Raw genomic sequence first — 14314 nt, forward strand, 5'->3', positions numbered from 1 at the left:
GTGCTGGCCGTTGTCAGCGACGTCTTCTGTCGGAAGGAACTTTAAACTGAGGCCCTACTTGCCTGTTCACGTTGACATTAAAGATCCCATTGCATTATTTGAAAAGAGTGGTTTCTCCTGGTGTCCAGGCCAACAATAAATTGGGTTGCCCACACAATAAAATCATTCCATTTTGCAGTCTTTGCGCTTTGAGATGACTTCCTGATGCAAAGGAGCTATATAAATAAGTATTATTTGCTTCATGGCTGTTTTGGGGATATTGCTGTGCGCAAATTGGCTGTCATGTTCACCTAAAATTACACAGTCATTGCACTTTACCATAAATCATGTGAAGAGCTTTGTGATGATGTGCTCCAGTGCTATATCAAATGCAGGATTATTATTTACTGGGGTGCAGTTCCACAATAACTTGCCCAAGTAGCCATTCCTTACAGAGCCCAGACATGAAGTAGTCCAATCAGCTGTGAGGGGCATTACAATTGAGCACAATTTTGCCCTCACTTGACTTCTACATCCAGCAAGGAACAAGTTGGAGTCTATGTAGATTCTACATTAACACCTGATGGCCTGGAATGGGAAATGTATGTTACTATGTAACTTACCTGGTGGATATATTGTAGAGTTACGGTAAATTAAGAATACTAGCCTATTTTCATAAACTGATTGAAAATGGGTTTAGGTAACATTAGTAACTGATTGATTTTACCGCAGAATATTTTGAAGGAGGAACCTGAAGGGAAACTCAAACTGCAGATGGTGCTGCTGAAAGCCGAGTCCCTCCTACACAATAGGAAAGGGGACAAAAAACATGAGATCCAAGCGGCACTGAAAGAGATCAAAACCATGTGGGAGGAGACGACAATATCCATGATCCATTGTCACAGGTAGGTAGGCAGCTTTCACACCCGAGTACAGAAGGCATTATTTCAGCATTTGACCTGCGAGTGTGAAAAGACAGTGTACTCTGTCTCCAAACCGTGCGGTTGCTGACCTGAGTGTTGGATGGACAGTGTAGAGGACGTTTCACTCTTTGTACTATGAATCTATCAATAACAACAACAAATTTACATACACGCCTAATAATAATCCCTCCAAAACCAAAAACAATAATAAATTGGTCATTTCAATCTACGACTGTTTGTGGGACATTGCTGTGCGCAATTGGCTGCCGCGTTCGCCCACAAATATACAGTCAATTCACTTTACAGTGTGTTCTGTGAAGCGCTTTGGGACGTCCTTCCGCTGTGAAAAGCGCTATATCAAATGCAAGGATTATTATTTGTAAAGTGCCTTTCACATCAAGAGGATGTCCCAAGATGCTGGGCAGTGCATAATTTGCCCCCGAGCTGGGTGTGCCTTTACTTGACATCTGCACATCCAGCGGAAAACAAGGTGGGGCTGGGGGAATGTGGGAAGAAAGATGACCAAAGGGTTGGTTAAATAGGAAAGTCTCGAGACGCACCTTGATGGATGCGAGAGAAAAGGCAAGTTGCAGGGACTCTGGGATGGAGATCCAGAGAGTGGGAGCAGAGAGGCTGAAAGCTCGACTGTGGATGGTGTGGGACATGAAGCTTGAAGAGATATTTTTCCAATATTGGCATTGTTCAGAAAATATTTTTTTTATCAGCAAGGTGCCTGACATTTTTCCCCTATCCCCTGCAGTGATACACTCAGTTTACCTAATTCCAGAGAATATCTGGCAAAAGTCGAAACTTTGGCGAATTACAGAGTGTGCGTTGGAGTAACTACTGGGGTTTAACCAGCTGAAAATGCATAGCTTGCAATTGAGAACACTGTATAGGGAGCTTCCTGCTGCATGTACAGCTAGGTCCACTCTACCAATTAGGGCTTTAGCTTGCAGGGTTAACAGGAGCCAAGTGGGAATAATCCCTGCCCCTTGTACCCTTCCTAAATCCTGCCAATGAGCCAAGCTGGCTAGTGTGTCATCAGCAGTGCCCTGGAGTACTGCAGATCTGCCTGGCTCAAGAAACTGGGCTAGTGCCTGCCACAGAGTGTTCTGACATTCTGTGGCTAGGCTTATCATCTTGGAGCAAATTCAGCTCCCATTAACCTCTCCCCTCCCCGTTCCCAGAGAATAGAATGTGGTTGTTTTGTAGGGAGTTACTGATCCTTTCAACAGCTGATTTTTCAGAGTTGAGAGTGAAACTGATTATATTTCCCTCTTTGCACTTTAGTCGAATTGAATGGGTTTTACTGCATTGGTCCGAGTATCTGAAAGCAGAAGGAGAATATTTTTCTTGGTTCTTGAACATGAAGCAGAAGTTGGAGCCTAACCTGGAGTTACAGCTGGACCTAAAGGAAAAACAGTTACAACTTAGCCATCACCGGATCCTACTCAGTAACATCCACAACCAGTCCGCCCTGCTGCAGCGACTGGCACAGGAGAGAGGATCCTTGTTTGAGAAAACAAAAGACCCGACTCTCCATGAGGACATTCAGCGGAAAGTAAATGCTGAACACCAAGAGCTGCAGAGACAAGCAAAGGTTTGACAATCTGCTGAGAAATTAGCCAGCTATTTGGTGAAGGTGTTGATTGAGGATTCTGGTATATTTGTAGAATTATTTAGTTTGGTATTGGCCAGAAGAATGGTTATGTAAAAACTGGATTAGTCAGAAGCAACTGACAGCTCCCGAGACTCTGGTTAATTTGCAGAGCACAATAATCCAGATTGTCGTGGGTCATGTTTTCCTCTTAGCAAGTGGTGCTGTGTTCTCACCTTGTAGGCTCATGTCCTTAGTTTGTTCAGCTTCCTACTTGAGATGCTGTGATTTCTGCTCAATATTTTGAAATGCAAATCTTTAAATTTTTATTCAGACTCACTAAATTGCATGGCTTTTAGTTATTGTCAGCAGTAATGTCAGTTTAAGAACATAAGAATTAGGAGCAGGAGTAGGCCATTCGGCCCCTCGAGCCTGTGCCCCGCCATTCGATAAGTTCACGGCTGATCTTCAGACCTAACTCTAATTATCTGCCCTATCCCGATATCCCCTAATGCCTCTGTTTTTTAAAAATCTATCAGTCTCAGCCTTGAAGATGTTCAAGGACTGAGCATCTACAGCCTTCTGGGGTACTGAATTCCATAAATTCGCTACCCTCTGAGTGAAGAAATGTTTCCTCAACTCTGTTCTAAAAGGCTGACCCTTAATTTTCAGACTGTGACCCCTGGTTATAGATTCTCCTACCAGGGGAAACAGTAGTGTCTACTTTATCAGCCCTTTAAGAATCTTATATGTTTCAATAAGATCTCCCCTAATTCTTCTGTACTCTGGAGAATACAGCCCTAGTTTATTCAGCCTCTCCTCATAGGTCAGTCCCCTCATCCCAGGAACTAACCGAGTGAATCTACGCTGCACCCCCTCGGGGGCAAGTAAATAAGGAGACCAAAACTGCACACAATACTCTAGGTGCGGTCTCACCAAGGCTCTACACAGTTGCAGCAAGACTTCCCTACTCTTATACTCTAAACCTTTTGCAATGAACGCTAACATGCCGTTCGCCTTCTTAGTTGCTGCTGCACCTGCAAACTAACTTTTTGAGACTGGTGTATAAGGACACCCAAATCCCTCTGCACTCTAACACTATCTACTCTCTCCCCCTCTAGAAAATAATCTGTTTTTCTATTTTCTCTACTGAGGTGAATAACTTCACACTTCCCCACATTAAATTCCATCTGCCACCTACTCGTCCACTCCCCGAGCCTATCTATATCCCGTTGCAATCTTTTTGCATCATCCTCAGAGCTTACTCTCCCACCTAGGTTAGTGTCATCCGCGAATTTAGATACGTTACATTCAATGTCCTCGTCTAGATCATTGATGTTTGCCGATATCCATCCTTTCAAAAGGAGATGTTAAATATTGTGTTGATGAACAACTCTGGTGGGCAGTGCATATAAACCTCATTTGTGGAATTGATGATTGTTTCAGGAAAAAGTGAATGTTTTAGAAGCAATTACAGAAGAGCATGAGCAATACCAAGAGAGTTTGGACAAATTCCAAAACTGGCTGAACTCCATCAGCGAAAAATATGATGGGATTACGACAAAAGACTACACAGGCTCCATTGAGGAAATACTGAAAGGTTTAAGGGTACGTCAACCATTTACACCTGGACAATATGTTAAATAAAGTAAGTCATGACTTGTGAACCGAGACCTAACAACACGCAATTTCCATCAAATCTTGAATGCAAGAGAAGTTAAAATAGGTACTATAGCGTATAACATCCCCTGCTTTCACTCCAAAACCTGGTTTAAAAATCATGTCCCTTCGCTTGCACCTTCCCTTGCCTCCTTCAAGGCACATCTCAAAACCCGCCTTCGACCACCCTCCTACCACTATCCTCCCTGCCCTCCACCTCTCCTGGTCCCAACCCCCAGCTCTGGTCCAAATCCCTGACTGTCCAGTGCCTTAGGATATCCTCCTGATGTGAAAGGTGCTATGCAAATATAATTTGTTATTGAATTGTTGGCGGTATCTTCCTTTGGATTAGATATTAAGTCGAGGTTCTATCTGCCTGTTGAGGTGGACATCTGAAAATCCCATGGTGCTATTGGAAAAGAGAATGGAGTTTTCCTGGTCAGCTGGCCAACAATCCCTCAAATAAAATTGGTTACTTGCTCCATGGCTGTCTGTGGAACATTGTGGTATATCCTGCAAAGTGCTTTGAGGCATCTCAATGCTGTGGTAAGGTGTTATAGCAAATGCAAGGTTTATTATAATTAAAATGCACAGTCAATACACTTTACAGTAAATCCTGTGAGACATTTTCACAATATGCAAGGATTATTATTAACTTATACTTTTCCAATACTACCTAGGAAAAGTAGTAAACAGTGAGGAGGACAGTAGCAGACTGCAAGAGGACATGGACAGACTGGTAAAGTGGGCATGGGAGGAAGAATGAGGAGAGGCAATATAAGCTAATGGTACAATCTTAAAGGTGGTGAAGGAACAGAGAGACCTGCGGATTCATTTAAGTAAATCTTTGATGGTGGTAGGACAGGTAGATAAAGCTATTAAAAAAGCTTCCGGGATACACGGCTTTATAAATAGGGGCATAGAATACAACAGTCAGGAAGTTATGATGAACCTTTATAAAACACTGGTTAGACCTCAGCTGCAGGATTGCGTTCAGTTCACATTTTAGGAAGGATGTCAAGGCATTGGAGGGGGTGCAAAAGAGATTGACCAGAATGGTACCAGGAATGAGGGACTTCAGTTATCAGAAGAGGCTCGAGAAGCTTGGATTATTCTCCTTGGTTAAGAGGAGACTTAATAGAAATTTTCAAAATTATGAAGGGATTCGTTCAGGTGAGCAAGAAGAAACTCTTCCCACTGGCGAGTGGGTCGGTAATTTGTGGGCACCGAATTAAAATAGTTGCTAAAAGAAATAGAGGTGAGGAGAAATGTTCTCACACAGTGAGTTGTTGGGATCTGGAATGCATTGCCTGAAAGGTTGGTGGAAGCTGATTTGGTAACAACTTTTAAGATAGAAGTAGATAATTATTTGGGGAGGACAAGTTTGCAGGGCTCTGGGGAGAGCGCGGGGGGGTGGGATTGATCAGGGCTATGGTGAGAGAGTGGGGGAGTGGGGTTGATCAGGGCTATGGTGAGAGAGTGGGGGAGTGAGGTTGATCAGGGCTCTGGGGAGAGCGCGGGGGGGTGGGATTGATCAGGGCTATGGTGAGAGAGTGGGGGAGTGGGGTTGATCAGGGCTATGGTGAGAGAGTGGGGGAGTGGGGTTGATCAGGGCTATGGGGAGAGAATGGGGGAGTGGGGTTGATTTGGAAGCTCTTTTTAAGAGCGGCACAGATACGATGGGCGAATGGCTTCCTTCTATGCTATATAATTCTATGGTTCTAGTACTATAATGGGTTTTATTAACAAAGATAATGAAATCCTTACTGAAAGAGGTAGTAGAAAAACATCTGGAAACTGAAAATATAATAAAGAATAGTCAGCACGGATTTCAAAAAGGAAGGTCATGCTTGACCAACCTCATTGAGTTCTTCGAAGAGGAAACAGAAATAGTAGACAAGGGGAATGTAGATGTAATATGTTTGGATTTAAAAAAAAACATATTGGACTAATAAATAAGGTCAGTGCATGTGGAGTCAGGGGAAACATAGCAGAATCAATAGCAAGCTGACTTCAAGACAGAAAACAGAGGAGGGGTAAAGGGAGCTACTCAGACTGGCAGGAGGTAGAAAGTGGTGTTCCACAAGGATCGGTATTGGGACCTACTGTTGTTCACAACTTACATTAACGATTTGACCGATTCACCAATAAGTGGAAATAATCTTTTACTGATTATGAAAGGCTTTCAGAACCTCTGGGTTTAATATATCCATAACGAGGATAGAAATAAGGATAGAAATTCATCTTGAGAGAGATACAACCGCTATCATTGTTCTTTCACAAGAATAAGGAGATCTTTGATGTTCGTTAGCCAGATACTTTTTCAAGAATTTAAGCTATGACCTTCACAGGAGCTGGCAGATGCAGTGAGTAGCAAAGAAGAAGACTTGCTGCAACTGGAACATAATGGCAAAGCTGTAACAGGGAATACATCTCCACTTGGCGCTGAGCACATCACCAGGGAACTGGAGGAGCTGAGAGAGAAATGGGAAAGATTGCGACTGAGCTGCACACAGGACAAGGAAGCGTTGCTTCAATCACAGCAGGAGTTCACGTCTAGGGCTCAGCAACTGGAGAAAAACGTGGCCGAGTTCAACAATCTGGTACATAAGGTGGAAGTGGAGACTTTAAATGTGGATGACACCAATGACGAACTGGAAACTACCTGGAGGAAATATGTGGTAAGTGAAGTCACGAGGTCATGGTTCACACAGCCTCCTCAAGCACCCATTTTAATTCACTTCATGGGTAATATTACCATAATAACATTACATTAGTGAACTCTTAACTATGGTCAATGGCAGAGACTGTCAATACCAACAACTTGCAGTTATACAGTGCCCTTCACGCAGGGTAGGATCCCAGAACGCTTGAACGGTCACATTCCAACCTCTTTTCCTGCCTCCAGTTGTATGCACATGTTTTACTCTGTGCCACAGATCAGCAGGAAAACGCTATTAGAGGAGCAGCCGCATGTAGAACATTTCATGTTGGAGCTGAAGGAACTTTTCAGCTTGTCGCAGGACCAGAATCTCTCCAACTGTGTCCTGCTTGCCATTCGAGAGTATCACAGGTAACATTCAGGAACTTTCCTCTGAACCTGAAAAATATGGAACTACTTGTATTAATGAAGTTTCTAATCATCAAGATGTAAAATGTCTATTTGGGTAAGATTTGCAAATTGTGTTTTTTACTTTCAAGCAGCATTCAAAGTTCTGTTACAGCACATTGTAACAATGAGAATTTAGTAATTGAGGGAAGAATGTCAACATTTGCAGATAACACAACAGAAAATGACAAACTGAGGGTGATTGTGGAGAGCTGTTGGATGGCATATAGGCCAGCAAGGTGGACACATTACTAGCTGATGTAACTCAATGAAGAACAATGTGAAATAACACATTTTAGATGTAGGAATATGTAAATTGTATGTAATATTACCGTAATAATATTAACTTAATGGTAATTTCTTGGTGTGCACATATACACAGGTATAAGCAACAGCACAGATAGATAGATATCACTAAGCAAAAGGCAAATGGATACCCTTTTGGATTTTATTCCCTCCACGTGATTTCTTTCCTGTTAGTTAAATGTTGTCCCTGGAATAGTACCATGGCTGGATTGTTCCTCATTGCTGACTGTGGACATTATATTTTTCTTTCACCTTCTGACAGGGTAACTGGAAGGTTAGATGTGATGTGTAACCAAGTAGAGATGAAAATGAGGCAGAATGTTCAGCAGCTCCAGGGAGAGTTTCAGCAGTGGAGGAGCAGGACTCGCAGATTGCTGGATTTGTCCTCGGACATCACAGACACAACATTGCTTGGTGTTTACCTCCAGCAAATTGAGGTAATTTATTGAATATAATTGTATGCTTTAGCAAAACATGATGGTCAAACTGGTTATGGAGTCCCAAAGCGCAGCGGTTAGTGCAGTCGCTTCGCAAGTGAGAGGACTGGGTTTGATTCCCGGGCAGGGCAAAACCTTAGGCAAATTTCCTTATTGGACACGCCTCTTGTTTATTTAGCAGTAAGTAGGAACCCAACAACAACTTGGATTTGTATAGTGCCCTCCTCGCCGGACGGCGTCTCAGAGCGCTTGAAGTTGTTAGACGATTGGAGGATTGCTTTCAGATAAATATCTCTAAACAAAAGGCAAAAAAAAATCCTCCCCAAAAAATTAAAAATTGATGAATTAATACACGACTGTTTGTGGGACACTGCTGTGCGCAATTGGCTGCAATGTTTCGCCCACAAAATATACAATCACTACAATTTACAGTATTCTGTGAAGCACTTTGAAGCGTTTCAATGACGTGATAGGCACGCTGCAAGATGGGCCAAATGGCTTCCTTCTGTGCTGTTATATTCTATTCCAAGCAGGGCGAAACCTTGGGCAAGTTTCCTTACTCCACACAGAGCCTAATAATAATCCCTCCAAAACAATAATAAATTGGTCATTTTCAATCCATGACTGTTTGTGGGACATTGCTGTGCGCAATTGGCTGTCGCGTTCGCCCACAAATATACAGTCAATTCACTTTACAATATATTCTGTGAAGCGCTTTGGGACGTCTAGAAGACGTGAAAAGCGCTATATCAAATGCAAGGATTATTTTTATTATGACATCCAATATTTTTACATCCAATTTACCTAGCGTTAGCTAAAGTGGATTCACTATATGTTAAAAACACATATAGTGAATCCACTTTAGCTAACACCAGGTAAATTGGATGTAATGTCTGGTCTCAATCCATTTGTATTCTTGCCTGTTTTATAAACACCTGTTAATTCAGGGGAAAATGCTGCACTGATCTCTGCTTAATGTACTCACTCCCACGTTCTGTGCCACGAGATGGGACGAATCACATTGTGATTGACAGTGGACTCCATCCATTCACAAGCGGGTGGGGAAAGCAACTGCTTCTGAGGGGATCAATTAGTGGGTTTCTGAGGTGATTGACAACTAACGGAGCCATTGCTAATTGATCCCCTTCCTGCCCAATGCGAACGGCAATGGGAGGAAAGAGGCGCTCAGCAGAGGAGACATCGGGAAGAGAAAAGTAAGAACTTTGGTTACTGGATACCGGATAAGTCAGACAAAACTCCCTGCCCTAAAGCAGATTCCACTGTATTCCTAGTTTCCTGAGTAAACCTTGCCAACCTGCACCAAATACTCTCTGGAATTAGGTAAGCAAAGTGTGTCCCTCCAGGGAGAGAGGGTGCATCCCACCCAGACATGGGAATTTCCATGTGTAGGGGCATGAATGGAACTCTGTCTAGTTTGGATACTCTTTAACATGGTGAGGCCCCCCGGCTGCGGAGCCCCCCCCCTCCCCCGGCTGGGCAAAGGAAAATCAGTCTGTGGGTGAATATTAGACACTGCGTTAGGTTCTTTTACGTCACAAATCCTGTTTGAGTAGACTTATTGGTAGAACTTGGATTTGTAGCTAAAGCCACAAGTTTATCAGGTTGGATATAAACAGGAATTACAAAGTTATCAGCTTTACCAACTGAAAATGTTCACATTGGAGACAGAGATTGTGATAGTAAATGCTCAGTTTGGCCCTTTCTTACAGTATTCTGGAGGCTCAAACATTTTCACTCATTCCCTAATTCAGTTTAATGAACAAAATGTTTTCTCTCATTCTCTCTCTCAGGATTGCCTGTCGCAGAGCTCTCTGCTGCACAACCAGTTCAGCAGCTCCCAGGTGAAGCAGAGAACAATGGGCATTGACTCCAGTGAAGATTTATCTGATGTGTTACAGCAGACACAGCTGCTTACTGAGAGGCTGCTGGAGCTGAGACAGAAGCTGCAGGTACTGTCTGACCTGTCAAACAAACCAACGTTACTAAGCAGCAATGTGGATAGGAAGTGCTGGATCAAATACAAAATTATTATTTTATCAGACAAAGTAGATATTAAACAACTTCATTGAGAGGTTGACCTGTGAAAGGAATATTTATTTTGTGATATTTTCTGCTGAGGCATTGCCAGATTTGCTACAAGATTTGAGAATCAAGGAAACAAAATAGAAATTTGCTGATGTTCCCAACATGGGAACATATCAATTTGTGACGAGAATTGTGAAAAATTGCAGGAGATGAAACTTAACTGAAGGCCCATCTGCCAACGGTCTCCTCTGTGTGATGGGAAGCCCGTGGAGTCCGGCAAGGATGGGGGTGATAGGGTCGCGGAGCCTATTGTGGGAGAGGACACGAGCTGCAAAGATCTGGATTATCTGTAGCCTATGGAGGGAGCAGTTGGGGAGGTCAACAAGCCGAGAGTTTGCGTAGTTGAGCCTGGATGTTATAGAATCATACAGAACAGAAAGAGACCATTCGGCCCATCACTTCCTGCCAACTGCTCCTCCAGCGAAGTAACTAAGCTCCAGGCAAACAAGATAGAGACATTTTGTAGACAATCAGAAAACTTTTACATCACAAAGGACAACAATTCTGACTTTACCTATGTTGCTATCCTACTTAGATCTTAAAAGTTATGAAAAAGTTAGTAAGTTAGAATCATAGAACTATACAGCACAGAAGGAGGCCATTCGGCCCATCGTGTCTGTGCCATCTCTCTGTTCCTTCACCCCCTTTAAGATTGTACCATCAGCTTATATTGCCTCTCCTCATTCTTCCTCCCAAAATGCAGCACTTTGCATTTCTCCACATTAAACTTCATCTGCCACGTGTCGGCCCATTTTCCCTTTCTGTCTATGTCCTCTTGCAGTCTGTTACTATCCTCCTCATGTTTACTACCTTTCACAGCTTAGTATCATCTGCAAACTTGGAAATTGTACTCCCTATACCCAAGTCCAGGTCATTTATATAGATCAAGAACAGCAGTGGCCCCAATACTGATCCCTGGGGGACACCAATGTACACTTCCCTCCAGTTAGAAAAATAAACGTTCACCACCACTCTCTGCTTTCTGTCTCCCAGACAGTTCTGTATCTGCTGTCACTGTCCCTTTAATACCGTGGGCTTCTATTTTGCTGACAAGTTTCTTATTTTTCATGCATAGGTTCATAGAATGTTACGGCACAGAAGGAGGCCATTCAGACCATCGAGTCGGTGCGGCTCTTTGACAGAGCGTCACTTTCACTAACCCCAATCACCAGCTTTCTCCCCATAACCCTGCAAACCCGTCTTCCCCGATACCTGTCCAGTTCTCTCTTAAAAGCTGTTATCGAATCGAACTTCACTGCCCTTTCAGGCAGATCATTCCAAATTCCAACAACTCGCTGAGTGAAAACATTTCTTCTAACCTCCCCTCTGCTTCTTTTGGTAGGTATCTTAAGACTGTGGCCACGGGTCACAGACACACCTACCAGCGGAAACAACTTTTCCTTATCTCGCCTGTCGAAACCTTTCATGATCTTGAAGACCTCTATCAGGTCCCTGCGTAACCTTCTCTGCTCTAATGGGAAAAGTACTAACTTCTCCAGCCTGTCCTCATAGCTAAGGTTCCCCATTCCTGGTATCATACTCGTGAATCTCCTCTGCGCCCTTTCCAGTGCCTTATGTCCTTCCTGAGGTAAGGTGCCCAGAACTGGATGCAGTACTCCAGCTGAGGCCTAACCAGTGTTTTGTATAGATTAACCATAACCTCCCTACTCTTATACTCTACGCCCCTATTAATAAAGCTCAGTACACCAAATGCCTTTTTTACTACCTTATCTACCTGCCCCGCTACCTTTAATGATTCGCTTACTTGAACACCCAGATCTTTCTGTACGTTCACCCCCCTTAAGATTGAGCTACCAAGTCTATTGCCTCCTATCATTTTTCCTACTTAAGTGTATCACCTCACACTTACCCACATTGAAATCCATCTGCCACATGTCAGCCCATTCCACCATTCTGTGTATGTCTGCTTGCAGTTGGTTACAGTCATCTTCACTATTTACTACCCCACCTAACTTTGTATCATCTGCAAACTTGGAAATAGTGCTCTCTGTGCCCAAGTCCAAATCATTAATGTATATTAGAAAGAGCAGTGGTCCCAATACTGATCCCTGGGGGGCACCGCTGCACACCTCCTTCCATTTCGAGAAACACCCATTAACCACAACCCTCTGCTTTCTGTCACTCAGTCAGTTCCTAATCCAAACTGCCACTGTCCCCTGACTACTGTGGGCCTCTAATTTTTTTATTAATCTCTGCGGTACTGTGTCAAAAGCCTTTTTGAAATCCATGTAAATAATGTCTACCGCATTTCCCTCATCAACCTTTGCAGTCACCTCTTCAAAAAATTCTATTAGATTTGTTAGGCAAGATTTGCCTTTAACAAATCCATGTTGGGGGTCTCTAATTACCTCATGTTCCTCTAAGTAGAGATTTATTCTGTCCCGGATTATGGTCTCCATTAGTTTTCCTGTTACCGAAGTTAGGCCTGTAATTTCCGGGCTTGTCTTTCTGCCCCTTTTTGTAGAGGGGGTAACATTAGCCACTCTCCAGTCTCTTGGCACCACTCCTGTGTCCAATGAAGATTGAAATATAATGGCCAAAGCCTCCGCTGTTTGAACCCGTATCTCCCACAGCACCTTGGGTGAAACCCATCTGGTCCTGGTGATTTATCAATTCTGAGCCCAGTCAATCTTTTCAGAACTTCCTCTCTGCTATAGTAATCTGATCTATTTCCTCTACCCTCTCATCCAATACTGCAGCATTTGGGGCATCCATTTCCGTTGTGAAGACAGATGCAAAGTACTCATTCAGTACATCAGCCACGCCCTCTGCCTCCACAACAAGATTGCTGTCATTGTCTTTGATTGGCCCCACCCTACCTTTAACTAACCTTTTTTCCTTTATGAGCTTGTAAAATATTTTACGATTCCCCTTTATGTTACCCGCTAACCTCTTGCGATCTTTTTGCCTGTCTTATCACTCTTTTAAGATCACTCCTGCATTCTCTATAATGCGCTTTGCTATCCTCAGTATCTTGCGTCTTCCAATTGTCGTACACCGTCTTCTTCTTTTTCATCCTAGACAGAAGATCCCTGGTCATCCAGGCTGGCTTGGTTGTCGTACATTTCCCTTTTGTGGGAATATATCTATTTAGACCTTGAGCTATCATATATTTGAAGATCTCCCATTGCTCATGAGTCGTTTTACCTGCTTGTCTTACTTGCCAGTCCACCAACTCTAGGTCCCTTTTTAGCCCATCAAAATTAGCCCTTTTCCAGTCAAGCATTTTCACCCTTGACTGTACTTTGTCCCTGTTCATGAGTAATCTAAATCTAAAATATTGTGGTCACTGTTACCTAGATGCACCCCTACCGAAACCTGTTCAATCTGACCTATTTCATTCCCCAGGGCAAGATCCAGCAATGCTTCCGTCCTCGCAATTTTATCAAACACCTTTTCAAAATCCATATAAACTGCATCAACTGCTCTCCCTAGCTTCTGATACTCCCCCTGTAGGATCTCAGCCCTTTTTTCCCTACATCATGGATCCCACAACTTCTGATGTTCTCCTTCCCCCTGTAGAATGTTTTGCACCCATTCTGTGATATCTTCAACCCTGGCACCCGGGAGGCAACATACCATGCGTCTTTGGTTGCAGAAATACCGGTCTACTCCCTTCACCAAGCATCCTGGAGGTCCCACATGGCACACATCATGCATGCAACCGGTCTCGGCTACCTTGCCATATTCCCAGACATGTTTTATATTAATATAACTTATATATTTTATAATTATGCACCTCTTTCCCTCTTTACACTGAATTTCCACTCTCACCAAATTCCTTAACTGAATTCTCACTCTGTTCTACCTCACTCAGTTCCCTCCTCACGCTGCTGGGCTCTCTGCTTATGAATATATGAATATATGTCCTGTAGCTCAGTGGTTAGAGCACTCGCTTTGCAAGTGAGAGACCTGGGTTCAATTCCAGGCAGGGTGAAACCTTGGGCAAGTTTCCTTACTCCACACGCCTAATAATAAACCCTCCAAAACAAAAACAATAATAAATTGGTCATTTTCAATCTACGACTGTTTGTGGGACATTGCTGTGCGCAATTGGCTGCCGCGTTCGCCCACAAATATACAGTCAATTCACTTTACAGTGTGTTCTGTGAAGCGCTTTGGGACGTCCTCCCGACGTGAAAAGCGCTATATCAAATGCAAGGATTATTATTAT

At 43.2% G+C, this 14314-nt stretch overlaps 1 protein-coding gene across 1 annotated transcript in view; it reads left to right on the forward strand.

Moving 5' to 3' along the window:
- Positions 1–711: 711 nt before the first annotated feature.
- LOC121851876 (nesprin-3-like) overlaps positions 712–14314 on the forward strand; it is a gene marked incomplete at its 5' end in the record, with an annotated part of 31630 nt that continues 18027 nt past the window's right edge. Inside the window, 7 exons of the mRNA XM_042345958.1 lie at positions 712–884; positions 2196–2505; positions 3949–4110; positions 6513–6842; positions 7101–7234; positions 7839–8013; positions 9825–9983. Coding sequence (XP_042201892.1) covers positions 712–884; positions 2196–2505; positions 3949–4110; positions 6513–6842; positions 7101–7234; positions 7839–8013; positions 9825–9983 — 1443 coding nt within the window. The remainder of the gene's footprint in view (positions 885–2195; positions 2506–3948; positions 4111–6512; positions 6843–7100; positions 7235–7838; positions 8014–9824; positions 9984–14314) is intronic.

The sequence above is a fragment of the Callorhinchus milii genome, unplaced genomic scaffold (assembly GCF_018977255.1).
Source record: "Callorhinchus milii isolate IMCB2004 unplaced genomic scaffold, IMCB_Cmil_1.0 Scaffold175, whole genome shotgun sequence".
Taxonomy (NCBI): domain Eukaryota; kingdom Metazoa; phylum Chordata; class Chondrichthyes; order Chimaeriformes; family Callorhinchidae; genus Callorhinchus; species Callorhinchus milii.